Below are 21,783 nucleotides of genomic sequence, written 5' to 3'. Positions count from 1 at the left end.
AGAGAGCTGTGGGAAGCCTCACTTGACCTCCATTTCCTTCCCCACCTTCCTTTCCAAGTGTGTTTCGTTTGGCCTTGTTTTGTGCTGTTTATATGTTTGTTTCCCTGGCGGCCAAGGGACTCCCTGAGCTGGGAGGTGCTCAGCTTTTGAAACTAAAGTTCCTTGGATAGACTAAGTTCATAACTATTGTTCTCTCCTAACTGTACCTTCGAGCCTTAAGCACTGGGGAGAGCTTTCTAGAAGAAGCCTCTAGAACTGTAGAGGAACAGGGACCTGAACCATGGGAAAGGTGGTTGCCTGAAACCCCTTCGTAACTTCTTATGTCTTGCAAGACATTGTAAGCCAGTGAAATCATTCCTGCGCTGACTCAACAAACAGACTGTCTTATTGGTTTACCAGCCTGAGTGCTGGGTGGTGAAGCGAAGTGAAACATGGGGCCAGGTTCTCAGTGGGTAAGAAAGGCGGTCACACAGGCTGATATTCATTAAGGTGTAGACGGGACAGTGGGGAATGCAGACACAGAGCACCCACCCTGGCCTGCAAGGTCTGGAAAGGCTGGCAGGAGCTACCGAGATCCAGGAGGCTTGGAAGCTGGAATTAACCAGGAGACTGGGAAATGCAGGAGGTTAAGAACATACAGGCAGGGCAAAGTCATCGAATATTCAAGCAGTTGGGTTGCCAAAGTATCTCGTTTCCCAAGATGAAGGGAAAATGAGAGAGGCCAGATGGTGTCTTTTTGGCATGAAATTCTGACAGACGTTGTTGCTAACAGTGAGAGGGCAGGAGAGTCACGAAAGTATGGAGTGATTTTTGAAGGGAATGAGGAAGGGAGTGACTAAGAAGGGGACGGGCAGGTCTGTAGCTGAAGGCCCAGCTGAGGTCTGAGAGGCGAATTCTGGCGGCGTTCACCCACCAGGCTGTGCGCTTTTCCACAGCAGGGCTCAGCAAATAGGTGTGTGAGAGAGGAAGGCCTGGAGCCGCCCTGAGCCAGAGCTGGGGCTTCTCTGGTGGTGAAAATAAATGTTGGCTGGTGACCTGCCACGGGGTCCAGGCCAGAGAGGGTCAGTAAGGCACCAAGAGTCAGTGGAGGAATCACGACCAGGCGAGGGGACGTGATGAGGTTGAGAGCTAGGATGGCACACCTGGGATCCAACAGAGAAGTCACCTGTGCTCAGAGAGCAGGCCCTGTATTTTAAGACTTCAGAGGCGGCACCATTCCAGGGGGTGGACCTGAGAGTGGGTGCGGGAAGATAAGGGTCAAAGCACCAGGAGACGTTCTAGGATCCTCTGTAACCAGCCTGGTGATGGCAGGGAAGATGGTGAGTTGACATCCAGAAGTCTTCGGTGAACAGGGAGGGTGACCAGGCAGTGGGGGATATATAGGTGGTGAGAAGTAAAGTGGAGGTCCCGCAGACCTGGCAGAGGCTGAGCTCCGATAGCAGAGGGGGAGCTAAGAGATTCCACCCCCACCTGAGCCCAAGCTGCTTCCAGTTCCACGGTGTGAGGAATGTTCCTTCACTGCCCTGCCCACCTCCCCAGCCCCATTTCCAGCTGCCCCTGTCCAGTGATGTGGAGCCTCTGGGAGTTTCCTGCACAACCTCTGAGCCCCTGCTCAGGGTGATGCCTCTTCATCTAGGCACTTGTTTGCCCCCTCAGGGACTCAGGACAAGAGCTAACTCCTTGATGATTCCTCCCTAACCCTTCCCTCCCACAGGGCTAAGCATCCCTCCTCTGTGTTCTCAGGACCCCCGGGCCCCTTTCGCCCATGTGGCTTACACAGCAACATCGTGGATTTTAGGGTGAATGGATCGATCCTCACAGAGGGGAGAGAGGCCAGCCTTCCTCCCACAGTGATGACAAGGCTTTTCTTCTTTTGAGTCAGTAAGATTTCAACTCAGAACATTCCTAGGGAGATTCCTCCCAAGTGCCATCTTACTACTGGCTGGGCTGCTTCTACTTCTACTTTTTAGCAACATCTCCCAGACCAAGAGCAGGGGCTTGCGGGCCCCTCTAGGCTGCAGTCGGAGCCGCCCTGGCCAGGATTCTGTCCAGCAAGGGTCTGGTGACGTGATGGGCAAAGAGAAGCCTTTCTCAGGAGGCCATTGAGCCCCGTTTTAAAACCACCTTGTCTCACTCAACCTCCAAAACACTCAGTCCAGGGATGGTACGTGCAGCCTGGGAGAATACCAGGGTCAGTGTGAGAAGAAAGACATTGACTCTACCATGATCTAAATGTCCACCCTTGGGCAGCAGTGAGCAAGGAGGAGCCCTGCCCCAGTCACTCCCCAAACTCCACCAGGCAGAGCTCGTTTTTCCCAGCATCTGGGCTCTAGGCTTTTCCTCATTCAGCACCGACATGTACCAGATATGTGCTGGGTGTTCACTGCAGTGGGTGGAGATGTGGCCCTGCCGTCAAGGAGCCTCCGTGTCAAACAGGCATTTACAATATAATGTAAAGTGATGGGGGACGTACAGTGTTCACACGGGAAATGATAGCTGAACCAAGAGCGGGAGGAAGAATGGGAGAGAGCCACGGGAAGACGCTGGAGTCAGAGGGACAGCAGGTATCAAGGCTCAGCAGCTGAGGACCTTGCACACTGGGGGATCTGAAGTTAGTTCACACTGGAGAGAGCTTGGGGTGGGAGTGATGGCTGAGGCCAGGGAGATGCACCAAAACTGCCTCCTGAGAGCCTGTGGACCCATTTCAAGAGTCTGGACTCTACCATGAGGACAAGGGTGAGCCAGAGAAGGCTTGCAAGTGGGGGTTGGCATGACCAGGTGTGTGGTTTAGAAAGCTCCCCTCGACTAGAGAATGAGATCCGACTGGAGGGAAGCATGACCAGAGGCAGGAGGCTGGCTAGGAGGCTGACAACAGTCCAGGCAAGAGATGACAGGGGCCTGGGCAGTGACAGAGGCATAAAGTGGATGGATTCAAGAGGTGAAAAGGACGGGATTGGTTGGATTAAGGAGGGGGAGGGTGGAATTAGAGCTTCACTCATTCATTCAGATATTTATTGAGTACCTACTGTGTGTCAGTGTGCGCTGTACACTGGGAACTCCTGGCGGGCGTGGTAGACTGGGTTTTTACCCTCGAGGAGCTTACATCTAATGGGAGAGACAATCAAGTAATTCCACAAATAAATATAAAGTTACAAGCGTCACAAGTTTAGTGAGGGAAAAATAGAAGGGGGCTGGTGTCAGTATGAAGAAGACCAGAGGTGGAACAGGGTTGGGGGGTGTTGGTGGGACAGTGGTTGAAGTGATAGAGCCCAAGGCCTGATCTGGTAGGGAAAGGGGGACAAACAGAAGGACAGAAAGAAAGTGGAAGGGTCAAGGGACCCATGGCCTTGGTTTCCACTGCCGTACCAACACTCGGTCTCCCCTCCCCACGATAGGCCTTGTACGTTCACCTCGTCCCAGGCCCTCTGAGCACAAGGGTGCCGCGTGTCCCCTCTGCCCTGGGCACACACTCTCCCTCTCTCCGAGCCAGGCCCAGGAGGCTGTCAGGCAGCAGCTGCGCGAGTTTGAAGAGACCAAGAAGCAGATCGAAGAAGATGAAGACCGTGAGATCCAAGATATCAAAACCAAGTATGAGAGGAAGCTTCGGGATGAAAAGGAATCAAACCTGCGGCTCAAAGGAGAAACGGGCATCATGAGGAAAAAGGTACCGGGCTGTTCCCGAGAGGCCTGGGGGCGGACCAGGGCCTCACTACAGAGAAAGCATGGGGTGGGTAGACGGACACGGAGCCGGCTGATGGCGGCTCTGCCCCGGGATGACCTGGCAAGATCCCATCTGAACGTCCTCATCTCCAGCAAGCGGGTTAGGAAAACAGCACTGGCTGGTGTGAGGGTTCCCCCTGCCCAGACAGGCAGACAGATCCTTACCACATCGTCTGATGGGGTAACCATCGGGGCTCCCCCTCCTCTTTCCTGTTTGCAGGGACGGTGAGGTTCACCATGACACTGGTGGACACCCTGGGCTTTCATTTATTGGCAAGTGGGATTTAGAGTTTTCAGAGCTAAACATTCAAAGTGGACATGCAGTCTTTGGAGGTGAGATAGATAAAGTCTTCACCTCGAGGTGTCCTCAGGCTCTCAGTGCAGGGATTCAGGGGTGCTCCTGCTCAGACTCTGTGGGCGGGAGAAAGATTGGGAGTATAGGATGCTTAGGTTATAAGGCAGGGGAGATGTTTGTAGTCACTGATGGCTGAGTGAGGAGGCATTCAATTCATAGATCCTTATAGAATTGCCAGTTGCCCCGAAACGTTTAACCTTAGAGAAGCCAAGTTCAAAGCAAGCTTATGTTCTTTCCTATTAGAAATCACACTACTAGTCAATCCAGGGGACAATCACATCTTCCCTTCTTGGACATGACTAAGATGGCTCATCACTTAGGGCCCAACCTCTGCAACCTCGATGGGGCATGGATCCCAGCCTTTCAGGGTCAGTGTGGTCATGGAAAACTCTGCATCTGCTGGGAGAACTGGTCTCTCTGGAGCCTCTTAAGGCAGACAGCCCTTCTTCACATAAGGGGATGGGACTGGATCTTGTCGGACAGAATTGTCCCCTGGGAAATTCCTGACTGTCCCAAATTCTGATGGGGAGCTCTTAAAGTCTACAGGCAGTCAGGAGGAATGGAGATGAGTTCACAGGCTCTGGTGGTCCCTGTCGTTGCTGTTTGTTCCTCTAGTTCAGCAGCCTGCAGAAAGAGATTGAAGAGCGAACCAACGACACTGAGATTCTGAAGGGAGAACAGGTGAAGCTGCAAGGAGTCATCAAGTCCCTGGAGAAGGACATCCTGGGTCTCAAGCAGGAGATCCAGGAAAGAGACGAGACGATTCAGGATAAGGTAAAGGCATATCCTGTGTCCCGCCTCAACTCCCGCCTAGACAGACCCAGGCAATGAGGACACAGCTCAAGAGACAGGGTCCCTGCCTTCCTGGAACCCATTTATTGAACTTGATGGAGGGGGGCGGGGTGAAGTGCCTACTGTGTGCTTGGCACTGGGCTAACTGCTGTAAACACATACCATTCAATTCCCCCAACGGCCCCAGGGACCATGAGCCACCCAGTTGTTTAGCTCAGGAAACTGGTTCCGAGGGGTAAGTATCTTGCCCAGGCTCGTACAGTTCATAGATGACGGACGTGGGGTAACAACCTGAGTGCTGACTGCCAGGCCCCTGCTCGCCACTGCGCCAGGCATCCCAGGGTGACTATCCCATGGACTGGGGGCAGCTCACTCACCCCATCGCCCATGTGGTCCCCCTGGTCAGAGAGGAACTCCCCCGTGGTTGGCCCTGTAACCACTGGATACCCCAGAAAGTGGTATCATTTTTCTGGATGGCTTTCTCACAAAACACTAAAACAAACACATCACATTTTGTGAGGCACACCACCTCCGTATCCAAAATCTCATATCCTCCTCCTGAGCAAATCCAGGCTCCGTGCCCTCCTCTCCAGCCCCTCTGCCATTGCTGCCTTAGTTGGACACAACTCCTGGGTGGTTGAGAACGCAGGTTTCAGCCTAGTGAGCTAGGTGCCAGGGCAGCCTCTGCAATTGGCCACAGGACCTCAGGCAACTGATCCAAGCCTTGTTTCCCCACCTGTGGATGCGGCCCTCAGGGGCTCTGATAAGGATGAAATGAGACAGTGCACACATATCATTTCTGCAAGTGAGCATTTGCATTTGTATCTGGGCATTTTTTAGGGAGGAGTCAAAGCTCTCCACAGACTCTCAAAGGGTTTTTTTTTTTTTATTTAAATTTTATTGGAGTAGAGTTGATTTACAAAGCTGTATTAGTTTCAGGTGTACAGCAAAGTGACTCACTTATACATATACCTATACCCACTCTTTTTTAGATTCTTTTCCCATATAGGTCACCACAGAGTATTGAGCGGAGTTCCCTGTGCTATACAGTAGGTCCTTATTAGTTATCTATTTTATATATAGTAGTGTGTTTATGTCAACCCCAATCTCCCAATTTACTGCTCCCCCCAACTCAAAGTGGGTTTTTGACAAGAAAGAGGTTAAGACCTCTAGAAAATTGCACCAGCCTCCTAACGGGTCTAACGGCCTTCCTTCCCACTTCCCATCCGGGCTCCCTGCCACCACACTCTGTAATTATTGTCACTCTTCCACTTAAAATTCTTTCACACGTCCCAACTGCCTGTGGCAAGGGGCAGCAAAATTTTTTTTTCTATAAAGGGCAAGGTAGTAAATATTTTCACGCAGTGTGGTCTCTTCTGCCACAGTAGCATAAAATCAGCCATAGACAAGACATCGATGAATGGGCTTGGCTACATTCCAACCAAACTTTATGAAAACATGGGCTTCCCTAGTGGCGCAGTGGTTAAGAATCTGCCTGCCAATGCAGGGGACACGGATTCAAGGCCTGGGCCGGGAAGATCCCACATGCCGTGGAGCAACTAAGCCCGTGTGCCACAACTACTGAGCCTGCGCTCTAGAGCCCGTGAGCCACAACTACTGAGCCCACGTGCCACAACTACTGAAGCCCGTGCACCTAGAGCCCGTGCTCCGCAACAAGAGAGGCCACCACAATGAGAAGCCCGCCCACCACAACGAAGAGTAACCCCTGCTCGCTGCAACTAGAGAGCAGCCTGCGCGCAGCAACAAAGACCCAACGCAGCGAAAATAAATAATTTTTTTTAAGTATAAAAAAAACTTTATGAGAACAGGCGGCAGGTCAGATTTGGCCCGAGTGCTATAGCTTACCAACTCCTGGCCTCCGGGATAAATTCTCAACTCTTTAACCCAACATGGAAGACCCTTGCCTCTCTCCCCTCCTCCCCTCCAGGCTCACCTTTCACTGTCCCCATGAACCACCACCCTGACTCACACAAGTTGTTCTCAGCACCCTCAATACACACCACGCCTTCCATGTGCCTCCCTCTTCCACAATACCTGTCACAGTGTAGGTTTACATTTGTTGACACATCTGCTTTCCCAGCTAGTGTGTTTCCCTGTAAGGGTAGGGACTGTGGTGTATTTCTATTTGGAATCTCCGACCTTGGCAAAAGATCTTTGTGCAGTAAATGTGTGGTAATGGATAGACCTACATTCCAACTACAATTGCCTTGCAACAAATTACCCCAAAACGTAGTGGTGAAAAACAGCTGTTTTATTATGCTTGCAGATTTTGTGGGTCTGGAATTTGGACAGGGTACAACGGGATGGCTTGTCTGTGTCCCCGATGTCTGGGTCCTAGTGGGGCCTCAGTTGGGTGACTCCCGCAGCAGGGGGCTGGAAGACCAGCCTCTAAGGTGGCTTCTTCATCCCCATGTCCAGCCCCTTGACCAGCATGACTGGGAGGCTGAGCTTAGCTGGGACTGTTGACAGAGCACCAAACATGCTCTCCAGCCTGGAGGTCTCAGTGTAGGAGGACTTTTCACATAGCAGATGGCCTCCCAGAGCACGTGTTCCAAGAGAACCAGGTGGAATCTGCTCGGCCTTTTCCAAGCTAGCCTGGGAAGCTATGCAGCATCACTTGAGTTTCATTCGTTGGATACAAGCAAACCATAAGTTCAGCCAGATGCAAGGGGAGGGAATTAGACACCACCTCCTGATGGAGAAGCATAAGAAGCACGCTCTTCTCTTGTAGAAGAGCATGTACGACAGGAGATGCTGCCCAGGTGAGCTTTGGAAAACACAGTTGACCAAAACCTATGTCTGAATGGGTGAGTGAATGAATGTAGTCCTGGCACAGAAGCCAAGAAGTCAATGGTTCCCTCTGGTGGGGGATCCGGCCTTTGTGTCCCCAGCAAGGGGAGCAGTCTGTGGCTTCCTCAATCAGGAGGTCACAGGATCTGTGCACTTTGCCTAAAGGGATTCCGTGCCAGGGCCTCCTGGTAGCTCTCTCAACTACTCTCTCCTCTCATGCACAGGAGAAGCGAATCTATGATCTGAAAAAGAAAAATCAAGAACTAGAGAAATTCAAGTTTGTGCTTGACTACAAAATAAAGGAGCTGAAGAAGCAAATAGAACCTCGAGAGAATGAGATCAAGGTGATGAAGGAACAGATTCAAAAGGTGAGAAGCCATCTGGACCCCCCGCCTCCTTCCCAACCATTCCTGGCTGGCCAGGAGGGAATGAAAGAAAGCTCTCCTGGGACTTCCCTGGCGGTCCAGTGGTTAAGACTCCCATGCTTCCACTGCAGGGGGTGTGGGTTTGATCCTTGGTCAGGAAACTGAGATCCCGTATGCTGTTCAGCACAGCAAAAAAAAATTTTTTTTAAAAGAAAAAAGAAAGGAAGCTCTCCTTGCAGCCCCTCCCTGCTCCCAAGGTGTGGGCCGCATCCACTCCGCAGAAGAAGCCACGGGAAGGCCCAACGGGGGTTCGGTGGTGCAAAAGCAAAGTGCTTTGGGATTTGGCTTCCCCCGGGGCCTTGGGGTGGGCTTTGGACCTATTTGGACCACGGTTGCTGGGCCTTCAGCCACCAGGGGGCGATGTGTACTCAGCCACCAGCCTGTCCACCAGAAAGTACACCCCCTCCGGATTCAACACTTTTTTCTCAGACTAAACGTGTTGGTGGGGGCCCTATACAAGGCCATGGTGTTTGGACTTTGTCTGATAAGGAGTGTAGGAAGTCATCACAGGCTCTTGAGCAGGAGAGTGGCAAAATTAAGAGTGTGTTCTGGGAAGCAAACAGGATGGAGGCAGAGAGGAGAGAGATCAGAAGCAAGGGACGAGGGCTTCTGAGAGCCCAGTGGGGTACAAATGTTCCCCTTTGGCCTCTCTGCCCAGTACACAGGGCATTTCCTTATGACGTGTTTACCTGTCAGCCTCCCCACACTGGGCAGTGAGCAGCTGACAGTGGGGTCCACGGTTCATCTAAACGAGGGTGGTCCTGACCTCCCCCTCGTCCAGTTTCCCCATTTCTCAGTCAGTGGCACCACAATCCACCCAGGTGCTTAACGTAGAAGTGTGGAAGCCATCTCGGTTCTTCCCTTCTCTTAACTCCTATATCCAAGTCACCGATGCCTATCTGATCTATTTCCAAACGATATCTCAGATCCAACCCTCCTTGCCCTCTGCTGCCATCACTCCAGTCCAAGCCTACATCATCTCTCTTCTGGTCCTGACTCCAGCCTCCAGTCTGGTCTCCACATAGAGACCACAGCAAACCCCCAGTGGTATCTCCTCCCACCTAGGATGAAGCCCAGACTCCTTACAGAGGCCCTGCGTGATCCCACCTCAACCAGCCTCTCTAGCCATATCTCCAGGCTCCTTCCCCGGCTCCAGCCTGCAGGCTTTCTGACAGTTCCAAGGACAAGCACCTTCGCAGCGCTGCTCCCCCCGCCCAGAAGGCTCTCAGATCTTCACACGACTGGCTTCTTTGCGTCTTTCACGTCTCAGCTCATGTGTCACCTCTCCAAGGAGGTCTTCCCTGCCACCCTATCCAAAACAGCCTCCTACTCCCCCTCCATCTTCTCTAACTGTGCTGAGCAAAGCTAAAAGGGTAGGAGGGTGTACCGATGGCCCAATTAGAATTGGCTCCACAAGGGCTATCGTGGAGAAAAGCAAAGCCTTTTCTCCAGGAGGCCCAGAAAAGAGGCCACGTGGTGGGATCAGTCCAGGGCTGGGACATCCAGAGAGGATATGTCCTGTGACGATGACTTTCTCCCTGGCCTCTGGGATAAGGAAGGATGTTCCCAGCTGACCACAGAGCTGCCTCCTCTGGCCCTCCTGCCATTCTTGAGTGACCTCAGGGCCCAAGAATGGCAGCCTGAGAAGATGAGAAAGAGCAGGGGCCCTACCTGCCTGGGAAGCGGATGCGCCGCAGGCCCCTGGCAGTCACGGCCTCACTTCTCCCACCTCATCTGACATATTTGTCAACTGCACTTAAGGTTGGGTTGGTTGCCTTCCACTGCAACACACCTGAGAGATTATTCACGTTCCCTTCAGTAACTGGACCAACCACGGCTTTGATCCTCAGCAGGGAATACGCCACCCCCTTGGGAACGAGTCAAACAGGACCCCTCCTGCCCCACCCCAGGTGCCAGTTGCTGCCAGGGCTGATGTCTGGGCCCAGTTCCTTCCCCAGGGGCCTGTGACCTGGTGGCTTCCCTCTGTGGGTCAGACACATTAGGCCCACCTGCTGTGGACCTCCTGTGAAGTTCCTTTCCCTGCAAGAAGGAAGCCGCAAGCCCTTGGCTCCTTTGTAGAGCTGAGACATCCATGCCTGAAAACAGAAAACTTCCCTGACTCAAGTGCCTCCCCTCACAGACACTCTTCCAGCTTCTCTTTGATGAAACGTGACTATCTCCTTCCTAGGGCAGGAGTTTCCAGAACCTCATCATTTTACTTCACACTCTTTTATTTCCTCATCTAGTGCAGGTTTTCTCCGCCTCGGCACTTTGGGGTGGATAATTCCTTGTTAGGGGGCAGTCCTGTACATTGTGGGATATTTAGCAGCATCCCTGGTCTCTACCCACTAGAGGTAGAGACAATCCTCCCCCAGGGGTTTGTCCTCCCCCTCCCCCAGATATGACAACCAAAAATGTCTCTAGATGTTGCCACATGTCCCCTGGTGGGGCGGGGGTCAAGATGCCTCTCCCCAGCCCCCGCTCCCCACTAAGAATCTCTGAATGTGATGAGTACCACCTGGACGAGTAGACGGAATTTCCACTCCAGGAAAAGGATGCTTGTTCCCATTCACTGGCTAGTCTCCTGGCTGACCAGCCAGCTACTCAAATTTGACATATTTCTATGTCAATCCTTCTATGAAATAGATTCTTTTTACTCTCAGCATGGTTTGAGGCTTTGCTCATATCATCCTCCTTTCTAACCTAACCTGGTCATTGCTGACTTTAAGATTGTAGAGAAAGAGGCACAGCCAGTTGCAAGCACCCAGGCCTTGGAGAAGCTCCTTTCTCTCTTGCAGCGGCCGTTTCCTTTGTCTGGGGCACCAGCATCTCACATGGGCCACAGCGGCAGCCTCCTGACCAGGCTACCTGGCTCCAGGTACAGCCTCTGCATCAGGCCTTCTAATGTGCAAATCAGATCATGCCACTCCTTGGGTAAGACCTGCCAGTGGCTCCCTGAACTTTCAGGATAAGGGCCAAACTTCTGACCTATTTAAACTTCTGGGCAGGGTAAAGGCTGAGCTTCACACCATTCGAGCCTCAGCCCCAGGGTCCTGCGTGACCCAGCTCAGCTGACCTCTCTAGCTCCTCTCCCACTTCCTCACACGCACCCCTCCAAGGTCCAGGGGTGGCTGGACCACTTGCAGCCTGCAGAGATGTGCCAGGCTGCCCATGCCTCTGGTCCTTTCTGTGCATGGCTGCTCTCTCTGCCTGAGATTCTCCTTCCCAACTTGTCCTTAAACCCTATGCCTCCTACAAAACCCGACTGAGCATCCCTTCCCTAGGTGCCACCCCTCAGCTCCACTGTGCACACACAGGGGCCTTTCCGCCCTGACTGCTGATGGTGTTGATCCTACTGCACGTGAACTTCTCATTTACTTCCCTCTAATCCCTCTAGACCTGGGGCTTCAGCCTGCCCGTCCTTTCTAAGGGATACATTCTTTCGTTAGCTGTGTAAACATCCACACTTGCTCTGTGTCCTCTACCAGGTGGCTCCACATAGCTCTGCCAACATTGCATGTTTATCTTATCATTCTTCCAGAGGCAGGTTGTTTCAGGCTCTCCTCCCTTCCCTCAGTCTTGCTTCCCTTGGCCTTCTATACCTGTGATGCATTCATTTATTCATATGAATATTTATTGAGAGCCGCTTTTATGCCAGGCGTTGGGTCAAAGGGCTACTCTGTTCGTACAAAACGCTTCCAGTAATTAGGCTAACATTCTTCCAAACGCTGCCCCTTCCTGTCCAGGATACGGCTCCCTAGGGCCTCCTGGTACCTGAGAAGCTGGCCGGGAGCCTTGAAATCTGGCCGAAGGGCCTGCGTTAAGCTAGAGGGGCTACTCCATCCAGCCAGGAAAAAACCCCGTGAACTCCCCATCCCCCTCAAAATAGTCAGCAAACCTCTCTATCCCCCAGATCCACCAGATCTGGCGTGTCAGTCAGACTGCACTCCTTTGCTTTTGGCAGGAGTTAAATCAAAGGCGAGCTCACCTACAGCTGATCTCATTCTAATCAGAAACTCTGATTGTTACTCACATGTCCTTGGTTGATACCCATGTAACAATGAATAAAGAGTCAGAAGCTCGTGGGTAGCTTTTTTTTTTTTCTTTTGAAGATGAGGCCCTCTGAAGTTGTACTTTTCAGACCTTTTCAGCAGAATGATGAGGCAAAGATTCCTTCTCAGCCTCCTCTTTTCTGTTTTATGCCTTAGACTGGAGACACCTACATGCTGCTCCCTCAAAACTTTCTGCTTGAGGGTCGGCCCTGATGGTTTGTGGCCCCAGAGGGTCAAGATTCACTCACACAACTTCACAAAGTAGAACGAGGAAGCTGCTTTTCTGCAGAACCTTGCCTCAGGTTACAGGTTCCAGTCAATTTATAAGGAATTCAAGAAAAGAAGGAAGGAACAGGAAAACTAAGGGCAAAAAGTTCATAGCCGGGCTATAGAAACACATATCTGGGTTAACATATCAGCCAAGGGGTGGGGAGCTTTGGGGACGGCGAGGCGTAAGAAGAAATGTTCCTTCCAGTGTGGGAACTAGAAGGGAAGTGCCCTGGTAGCAGGGGAAACATTCCCACTAAAAGACTTCAGTTCTCAAATATAATTTTCATTCTCTGACTTTCTTCATTGAGGTACCATTGGTTTATAATGTTATGTAAGTTTCGTGTGTGCAGCATTATATTTCTTTTGTTGTTGTTGTTCTTTTATTTATTTATTTATTTTTTACTACTTTATTGGAGTATAATTGCTTTACAATGGTGTGTTAGTTTCTGCTTCATAACAAAGTGAATCAGTTATACATATACATATGTTCCCATATCTCCTCCCTCTTGCATCTCCCTCCCTCCCACCCAACAGCATTATACTTCTACTTCCAGCGTGTACAGTTTCCATCCGTCGCCGTACAGTTTCTCCCCTTTACCCATGTTGCCCTTGCCCCGCCCTTTTCCCTCTGGTAGCCACTACTCTGTTCTCTGTATCTATGTGCTTGGTTTGTTTGGTTTGTTCATTTATTTTGTTTGTTTTTTGTTGTTTTTTTAATTGAAGTACAGTTAATTTACAATGTTGTGTTAGTTTCAAGTGTACAGCAAAGTGATTCAGTTATACATACATGTATATATTTCTCAGATTCTTTTCCATTATAGGTTATTATAAGATATTGAATATAGTTCCCTGTGCTATCCTTATTTACCTGTTTTATATATAGTAGTGTGTCGATGTTAATCCCAAACTCCTAATTTATCTCCCCCCACTCCACCCCCTCTATCTCCTTTGGTAACCATAAGTTTGTTTTCTATGTCTGTGAGTCTGTTTCTGTTTTGTAAATAAGTTTATTTGTACTATTTTTTAGATTCCACATGTAAGTAATATGATATGATATTTGTCTTTCTCTGTCTGACTTACTTCACTTAGTATGATAATCTCTAGGTCCACCCATGTTGCTGCAAATGGCATTATTTCATTCTTTTTTATGGCTGAGTAATATTCCATTGTATATATGTACCACATCTTCTTTATCCATTCATCTGTCGATGGACATTTAAGTTCCTTCCATGTCTTTTATATCCCAAAGGTGAATGAAATCATACAGTATTTGTGTTTCTCTGTTGGGCTTATTTCACTTAGCATAATACCCTAAAGGGACCCATCCATATTGTTGCAGATGGCAAGATTTCATTCTTTTTTATGGCTGAATAGTATTCCATTTGTGTGTGTGTGTGTGTGTGTGTGTGTGTGTGTGTGTGTGTACCAAAGTTTCTTTATCCATTCCTCCACTGATGGACACTTAGGTTGCTTCCATATCTTGGCTATTGTAAATAATGCTGCGATAAACATAGGGGTGCATATATCTTTTCAAATTAGTGTTTTTGCATTCTTTGGATAAATACACAGAAGTGGGATAGCTGGATCCTCTGTTATACAGCTATTCTTAATTTTTTGAGGACTCTCCGTACTGTTCTCCATAGTGGCTGCACCAATTTACATTCCAACCAATAGTGCACAAGAATTTCCTTTTCTCCACATCTTCTCTAACCCTTATTATTTCTTGCCTTTTTGATAATAGCCATTCTAACAGGCAGGAGGTGATATCTCATTGTGGTTTTGATTTCCCTTTCCCTAATAATTAGTGATGTTGAACATCTTTTCATGTGCCCATTGGCCATCTGCATGACTTCCTTGGCTTACTTTCTTATTCTTGACTCTTTTTCCCCTGTTGTCTGTAGATGGAAACTGAACTGGAGCATTTCCATAAGCAGAACACACAGCTGGAGCTGAACATCACAGAATTGTGGCAGAAATTAAGAGCTACTGATCAGGAGATGCACAGAGAGAGACAAAAGGTGTGAGGATTTTCAGAGTCTGGCAGCTCTTGGATTCAGGAGCCGGTGCCTGTCTGCAATGGGCAGCTGGCTTTCAAGAGACAGAGCCAGCCCGTAGCTAAGATACACCTATTTTAACTCGCATTCTTTACTTGTTCACAGCCCTGTCCTATTTCAGGCTCATGTAAATTTATGTAGCTGAATCCATCTGAGACTATAAAATGACTTTGAGTATAGTGATCAAGGAGGTGGGAAGCCAGTGTTATAGGAATGCTCACAACATTGGCTTGTGTGGCCTGGGAAGGAACATGTTCAGAGAGATCATCTGTAGTCGGTGGTTAAAGGCTTGACTGCCAAAACAATACTGAGCTAAGAGGACCTCAGAAATCGCCTATTCCGGTCTCTCTATGTAATAAACAAGGAAAGCAAGGTCAGAGAGATTAGGAAGTTAGAAACCTCACCCAGCACCCACAGCTAGTGAGCACATACAGAGCCAGGGCTGGGAACCCAGTCTTCTGGTCCTGGGCCAGGACTTGGCTGCACCCTCACCCCCTGGCACAGAGCACCTCGTTATGTTGGTAGAATCAGGTTGAATTTTTCCACCCCTCACATTAAGGATTGACTCTGTACTAGGTAATACTAGAAGCTGCAGAGCTATCAACGTGAACTGATACAGATCCTGCCCTTCACAAACTGACAGGTGATTTGTGGCATGTGCATAGTAATTATCAGCCAGCCAAGGCTGAAAATTATGGAACGTGAATAAAGAGCTGTGAGAGTGAAGAAAAAGGAGAGTCTCTCTAGGTCAGGGGTAGGGGAAGATGGGTATCTGAGAAAGCATGATGGAAGAGGGAGGACGTAGCCCAAGTTTGCAGATGAACCAGTCTGCTCGATTTTGTCATTATCTTCCCTACCCACTCACAGCAGCCCTCAGGAAGGAGAAACACTGGATGAGCTAACAAAGGGGCAGGGAAGCGCAGGGATCTGCAAGAGAGAATCGATGCTCTCCATCTTGGCTCCGAAAGGAGTAGGTGACCACTTGCGCCTCTTTTAGCCTTTTAAGGCCTGTGGTCCTGGAAGGAATCTAGAGCCAATAAAGGAATCAGTGTGTGCTGCCTCCTAAAAATGCAACTGTTCAGGCCAGGGACACAGGAGTTTTAGGGCCTCTCCCTCTGGGCTAGGTGCCCATCTAGGCCTCTGGGCTCTGTGTGGCCCCTGGTGGTCAACGGTGAAGTCCTAGATGAGGTGTCTCTTGTCCCTTTATGCAGTCACAAGGCTGCAGCCCCTGACCCTGGAGAGTCCCTATGGGGCTAGAAGTAAATGCCTCTGCTTGCAGGAGCGGAACTTGGAGGCGCTGGTCAAACGGTTTAAGATGGACCTTCACAACTGTGTGGCATACATCCAAGAACCCCGGCAGCTGAAGGAGAAGTTTCGCGCTCTCTTTGAGAAGTACGTGCAGCGGGCAGACATGGTGAGCTCTGCCTCCCTTTCCGCCCTCCCCTGCCCTCCAGGCTCTCCCCTCCCTCACGATGAGCCCCTCCTGCCCCATCAGGTAGAGATCACAGGGCTGAACTCGGACCTGCAGCAGGAGTACACCCGTCAGCGGGAGCACCTGGAGAGGAGCCTGGCCACCCTCAAGAAGAAGGTGGTCAAGGAGAGTGAGCTGCACCGCGCGGATTACGTCCGCATCATGCAGGTACCTGCACGCGCCCCTCAGCTCCCTCGAGGCTGGGCCGTCAGAGACAAGAGAGCCTGTCAAGGGCCCCTCCAAGACCACTGTCCTCAGGGTTCCCCAAATGTCCAAGGGACCCACTAGCTTTCTCCAAAGCTCCTTCTTTGACCTGTCTCCTCTGTCCCCCTCAGAGCTCATCCTGGCGGTGACCATGGCCCAGAGGCCCGCCAAGGAGGTTTTCTAGGCACTTCCGTGCCCACTCCTGCCCCTCCAAGGTTCGTTCATTTCTGCCCCATCTCACTTCACCAGCCACCCGTTTCTTTTTTCTACTCCCATCTTTATCCAAAGCACTCCTGCATCCTGCCTCACTCCTCTCCTTGACCCCTGTCCCCTCTGGACTTTGGCCACATGACTTTAGCTCTCCCAGTTACTCTCTTCCTTCTCCTCTTTTCTGTTTCCAGCTTCTGTTTCACCTTACTTTGTTTAGCTGCTTTTTATTCTGCTACCTGTTATCACATGGTCCCTGCTGGCCAAGTTCTCTCCTGGGAACATGCCCATCTCCTCCCACCTCCTCCGGCTTTTCTGGTGCCTCAGGTCCCTACTCTTATCTCTCGGGTCCAGAGCCAACCACACCCACCCTAAGCGTTGGCCTCCCCTCACTTTAATGAGCTCTCTCCACGCCCACCTCCCCGGACTCTTCCTAGGGCCGTTCAGAGAGCCTAACCCCATTACTGCCACCTCCACTTACACACTGTCGGACTCCCAGGCAGGGTTCTGCTGACAATCTCTCTTTGGGTATCAGTCTCACCTGAGGCAGTTAATGTGAATTAATATCAAAAGAGAACGTCAGAATCACATTTATAAGGCATGTACCTTTTTATGTTCCTATTTCTTTAATGCTGTAATTAAAATGCTGGAATGGGGATGGGCTGCAGTTGGATTGAAACAAATCAGTTCTGAACACAGCTGGGCAGAGCACACTGCAATTCAGGCCAGCCCCAGGCACGGCAGGTCTCATGCCACCTTACAACCAGCCCCTGCTTAAAAGCAGCCCACACCATCAAGCAGCCCACTGCCCAGCTCCTGAGCCATGAAAGCAGTCAGAGGCCCAGAGATAGGAGTAGATTCAATTGCTGGGACACTTAGGCACCAGCAGCTGATACACAGAGCCATTGCTAAGGGTCTCGAGTGCTCCTGAGCATGGAGAGTCCCTGGGGGCACTGCAGTGCAGCCTGCGGGGCAGGGGGACCAGGGAGACTGTAGGAGTGGTTGTCAACTGGTGACATTGCTGAGCTCTCATCTGTGACTTGCCACCAGGGCACAGGCCTGAGGGGTCCTCCAAGGGCTGGGTCCCTCTCTCCATGCCAACCAGACTCCCAAAGCAAATGTCAATCCTAGGAGAAGAAGGAAAAGGAAAGAGAGTAAAGACCACAGCCTAGGTGAGGGTGTAAGCGTCAGCATGAGGCTGCTCAGGACAGGCAGAAGGGCCTCGTTTGCTCCCCCATTCCCCAGGGGCCACATGCGCACTCCTGCTGGGCCAGGGTGAGAGTTGGGGTAGCGGGAGCAGAGGAGACCCAAGCAGGGCTTCTGCCCAACGCTACCACTCCCTGGTGGCTGGCAGAGGGAGCCATCAACAGGGAGAACCCGGAGAGTGTTTGCTCAAGCAGCATTGTAAACCTGTGTGCTGCGGAGCCCTATGGATGCACAGAAGTGCCACAGACAACTGCAGGGGGCCAGAGGGGGGTCAGGATGCAGGGCTCTGGGCTCCCAGCACCTGCTCAACCAGGGAGACTCCTTGCTTATTGCGGTGGGCTCTGTGTAAGATTTTGTTTGGAAGACTTAAAAAAAGAAAAACTTTCAAAACTACTGTTCTGGATGATAAAAATTGTTTCCTTCTTTGGTCTTAAGGGCCAGGCAAGGTGGCGGGCCTGGAGAGAAGAGCACAGCCCTGTCTTTGTACAGACCCAGTTTACCCTCCTGCTGGCCAGTCTTGCTAGGGGAGGGGCGGGGGGGGGGCAGTCCTGAACTTGTCCAGGAGCTGCCTTCCTATCTGTAAGAGAGGAAGAAAACACCGACCTCAGCCAGTTACTGCAAGGATTGAGTGAGCTAACTAATGTCAAGCATTGGCCACTGGCCCTGTACAGAAAAGGTGCTCCAAAAATGCTATTTTCCTTCCCTTCTTCCGAGCAAAAGACTTACTCAAGAACCAAGGCAGGGCTTCCCTGGTGGCGCAGTGGTTGAGAATCTGCCTGCTAATGCAGGGGACACGGGTTCTGAGCCCTGGTCTGGGACGATCCCACGTGCCGCGGAGCAACTAGGCCCGTGAGCCACAACTACTGAGCCTGTGCGTCTGGAGCTTGTGCTCCACAACAAGAGAGGCCGCGACAGTGAGAGGCCCGCGCACCGCGATGAAGAGTGGCCCCCACTCGCCGCAACTAGAGAAAGCCCTCGCACAGAAACGAAGACCCAATGCAGCCAAAAATAAATAAATAAAATTAAAAAAAAAAAAAAAGAACCAAGGCAAAATCTAGTAGGAGAGCCTGAAAGGCCATCACAGCACAGACTGGGAGTGCCCATGGGCTTGAGGCACAGAAGATGGGACAGTACAGCTGATCCCAGGCCCCCCAGCTGGTGGCCCGGGGTGCCCATTGCTTTGGTGTGCGTTGGTAAGGAGCTGCATCTGCAGGTACCAAGGCCCTGACACTTAAGTTTCAAAAGGCTGAGGAAGGCTGGGGCAGACATGGCATCTGAGAGAAACTTGTTAGAAAACACAGAAAATGAGGTCACTGTCTCATTTATATGTTCAGATAGGAGCACGGGGCCTCCTCGTTCATTCTCCAGCATGACTGCCAATACTAAAAGAAGAGTTGCAATGGAATACAAACATCTAGGACACGTACTTTATTCATTCAGGACACGTATTTTGCGGGCTTCTTACATGCCAAGCTGCGAGCTGGCCGTGGAGGATTCCCAGATTAATGTGATGGCTTGCCTACTCTCAGCAAGCTCACCTAGGGAACTTGAGCCAGACACAGATAAGCACTGCTCCGTGCAGGGCATCCAGGGTGGTAAGCTCACCGGAGAGGGGGGCTTCAGCTAGGGGGCATGGCACTTGAGCTGGGCCTTGAAGGGTGAGTAGAGGGGGTCAGGGAGCAATGGGGGAAGAGCCTTCCAAGCCGAGGACACAACCTGAGAACAGTCAGAGAAGAGAGAGGCCCGTGGGGTGTTTGGGGACCCAGAAATCCCCCAACGTAACTTTATTGCAGAGCATGGGGGCAAGGAGGAAGGGCCCTTTGGAACGGTAGGTAGCTTAGGGTCACGTTGAAAAGGCTTTCCGTGTCACACAAGAAGCATGAAGTTTATTTTATAAGCTGGTGCCCCCTAAGGTTTCTTATGTAGGTAGGGGTGTTATCTGTTCCGGAAAGGTTACTTCAGTGGGCAGGGGGGAAAAACCAGTGGGGAAAGGCAAGTGGCAGGAAAACCCTTTCGAAAATGACTCCCATGTTAAAGGGAGATGACAGGCCTTGGGAGGGGAAAGTTGTGATGTCAGAAGATGTTTCAGAGTAGAGGTGATGAATAGAAGTGGGTGGTTAGATGTGAGAGGAAGGCTGAAAGAGGAGTGGAGAAATGGTTCATTTGTGCAGTTAGGCAGATGGCGATCCCACCAACTGTGGGCTCCGGAAAGACGCCACTGAGTGGGGCTCCCAAGTTATCGGAATAAATCCTTTGCCTGCTTTTTCCACACTAACCAGACCCTGCTGTATTCTTAAAGGTGTCAACTCAAGGTAGGCCAGCAGGGGGTGCTCTAGGCATTTCCTTTCTGCGCCCTTCTCCCTCGGAGTCTGAAGTTCTGTCAGCAGGTTCCCGTGTGAGGCTCTCTGGCATTGCCCCTCAACCAAAGGCAGTGCTGGACAGCTTGGCGTAGCCTCTTTGTTCAGAAGCCTTTCTATATAAACAGACCTTAGTATCCCCGAGCCAGCCTCTCTCACATGCCCCAAGTCCTGGCGCTCGATGGACTCAGGTCAGATCTTACCTGCAGAGGAGCTGGCTGGGGGTCTGGAGGATCAGAGGGGCCTTTGTAGACCGTTCTGACCAAGGGGGGATCAAGAACAGAAAAGCTCAGCAAACCTGCTGCATTCACGTTTTGACTTCACAAAACTACCCAAGGCACTTACAGTCGACCTCAGTGTGGCCTCTGGACCCCTCAGAACACGGACCACCCCAGAAAGCCCTCTTAAGGCAGCCCCACTTGTACTTTTCAGGGGCTCCCTCATCCTGCGTATGTGAGGTGTTGACGGAGGTGACGTACAGCAGAGGTGAGAGTGGAGTCTGGGAGGCAGCAGTCAGAGGCATCTAGGCACCTGGGGGCGGACGCCACCAGGTTCGAATCCCAGCTCTGCCACCCATGCACGGCCTCGGCTTCCTCATAGGCAGCTGAATCCCATAATACCTTCCTCCTGAGGTGGTTGTAGGGATTAAACGAGGTTGGGTATGCAAAGTGTCTGACACAGTGCAGGAATCCAGTCCACGCTTGGAGTTGTTATCTTGTTATTATCATCGTCATCAAGCATTTGGCGGCTCAGACCCTGCTTGCTCCCTCTTGGCTCGGGGCCTGAAACACTCTTCCCTGCACCGCCCCTCCCCCAGGCTCCACAGGGAGGCTTCCTCACGTGACCGCCCTGCGGGGCATCTCTCTGCACTGGATCCAAGCTGGCCTCCCACGTCTGGCACAATAAGCACCTAATAGGGTTTCTGTTTTTATGAATGAACCAACGGAGCAGAGGAATCGGGCTGCATTGAGTCCTGGGCCTCAATCACACTCTAGTGGGGCCTGAGTCGTGTTCTGGAGACATGTCTTAGGTGACCAGCCTCGTGAAGGTGTCCAGGGCTGGCAGTGGCGTCAGAAACATGCATATCAAAAGGTACCAGGAGCCTGAAGTCCCAATCATGGCGACAGGGTTGTCAGGGTGGAGAGAATGGCGGGGGCTCCACGTGGGGCCATTACAGTAGTAGAGGTGAAAGATGCTGAGAGCTGGTTATGAATGAACATGAGATTCAGTTCAGACACAAAGTCGACAGGATTGAGTGACAAAATGAATGGAGGTTGACCGGGAAGAAGTTTCTGGAGAGAACTGGGGAAATGGCACTTTCAGTCTCTAATCTTTTTTTTTTTTTTTTTTTTTAAGCATCTTTATTGGGGTATAATTGCTTTACAATGGTGTGTTAGTTTCTGCTTTATAACAAAGTGAATCAGTTATACATATACATATGTTCCCATATGTCTTCCCTCTTGCGTCTCCCTCCCTCCCACTCTCCCTATCCCACCCCTCCAGGCTGTCACAAAGCACCGAGCTAATATCGCTGTGCCTTGCGGCTGCTTCCCCCTAGCTATCTACCTTACTACGTTTGTTAGTGTGTATATGTCCATGACTCTCTCTCGCCCTGTCAAAGCTCACCCTTCCCCCTCCCCATATCCTCAAGTCCGTTCTCCAGTGGGTCTGCGTCTTTATTCCTGTCTTACCCCTAGGTTCTTCATGACATTTTTTTTCCCCTTAAATTCCATATATATGTGTTAGCATACGGTATTTGTCTTTTTCTTTCTGACTTACTTCACTCTGTATGACAGTCAGTCTCTAATCTTTATTCTGATTACGATTATTTTATTGAATGAAGCAGGGGAAGTGAACCT

The 21,783-nt window shown here is 50.9% G+C and overlaps 1 protein-coding gene across 1 annotated transcript in view; it reads left to right on the top strand.

The window, feature by feature from the left end:
- The window catches only part of CFAP57 (cilia and flagella associated protein 57), a 76,336-nt gene that overhangs the window by 45,631 nt on the left and 8,922 nt on the right, over positions 1–21,783 (top strand). Inside the window, exons 15-20 of the mRNA XM_029230849.1 lie at positions 3,491–3,664; positions 4,691–4,849; positions 7,903–8,046; positions 14,327–14,443; positions 15,759–15,893; positions 15,975–16,118. Coding sequence (XP_029086682.1) covers positions 3,491–3,664; positions 4,691–4,849; positions 7,903–8,046; positions 14,327–14,443; positions 15,759–15,893; positions 15,975–16,118 — 873 coding nt within the window. The remainder of the gene's footprint in view (positions 1–3,490; positions 3,665–4,690; positions 4,850–7,902; positions 8,047–14,326; positions 14,444–15,758; positions 15,894–15,974; positions 16,119–21,783) is intronic.

Source organism: Monodon monoceros, unplaced genomic scaffold, assembly GCF_005190385.1.
Source record: "Monodon monoceros isolate NGI ecotype Baffin Bay Population unplaced genomic scaffold, NGI_Narwhal_1 Super_Scaffold_18, whole genome shotgun sequence".
Classification (NCBI taxonomy): domain Eukaryota; kingdom Metazoa; phylum Chordata; class Mammalia; order Artiodactyla; family Monodontidae; genus Monodon; species Monodon monoceros.
The sequence above is the reverse complement of the archived record's forward strand: the minus strand, read 5'-3'. Positions and strand labels throughout refer to the sequence as shown.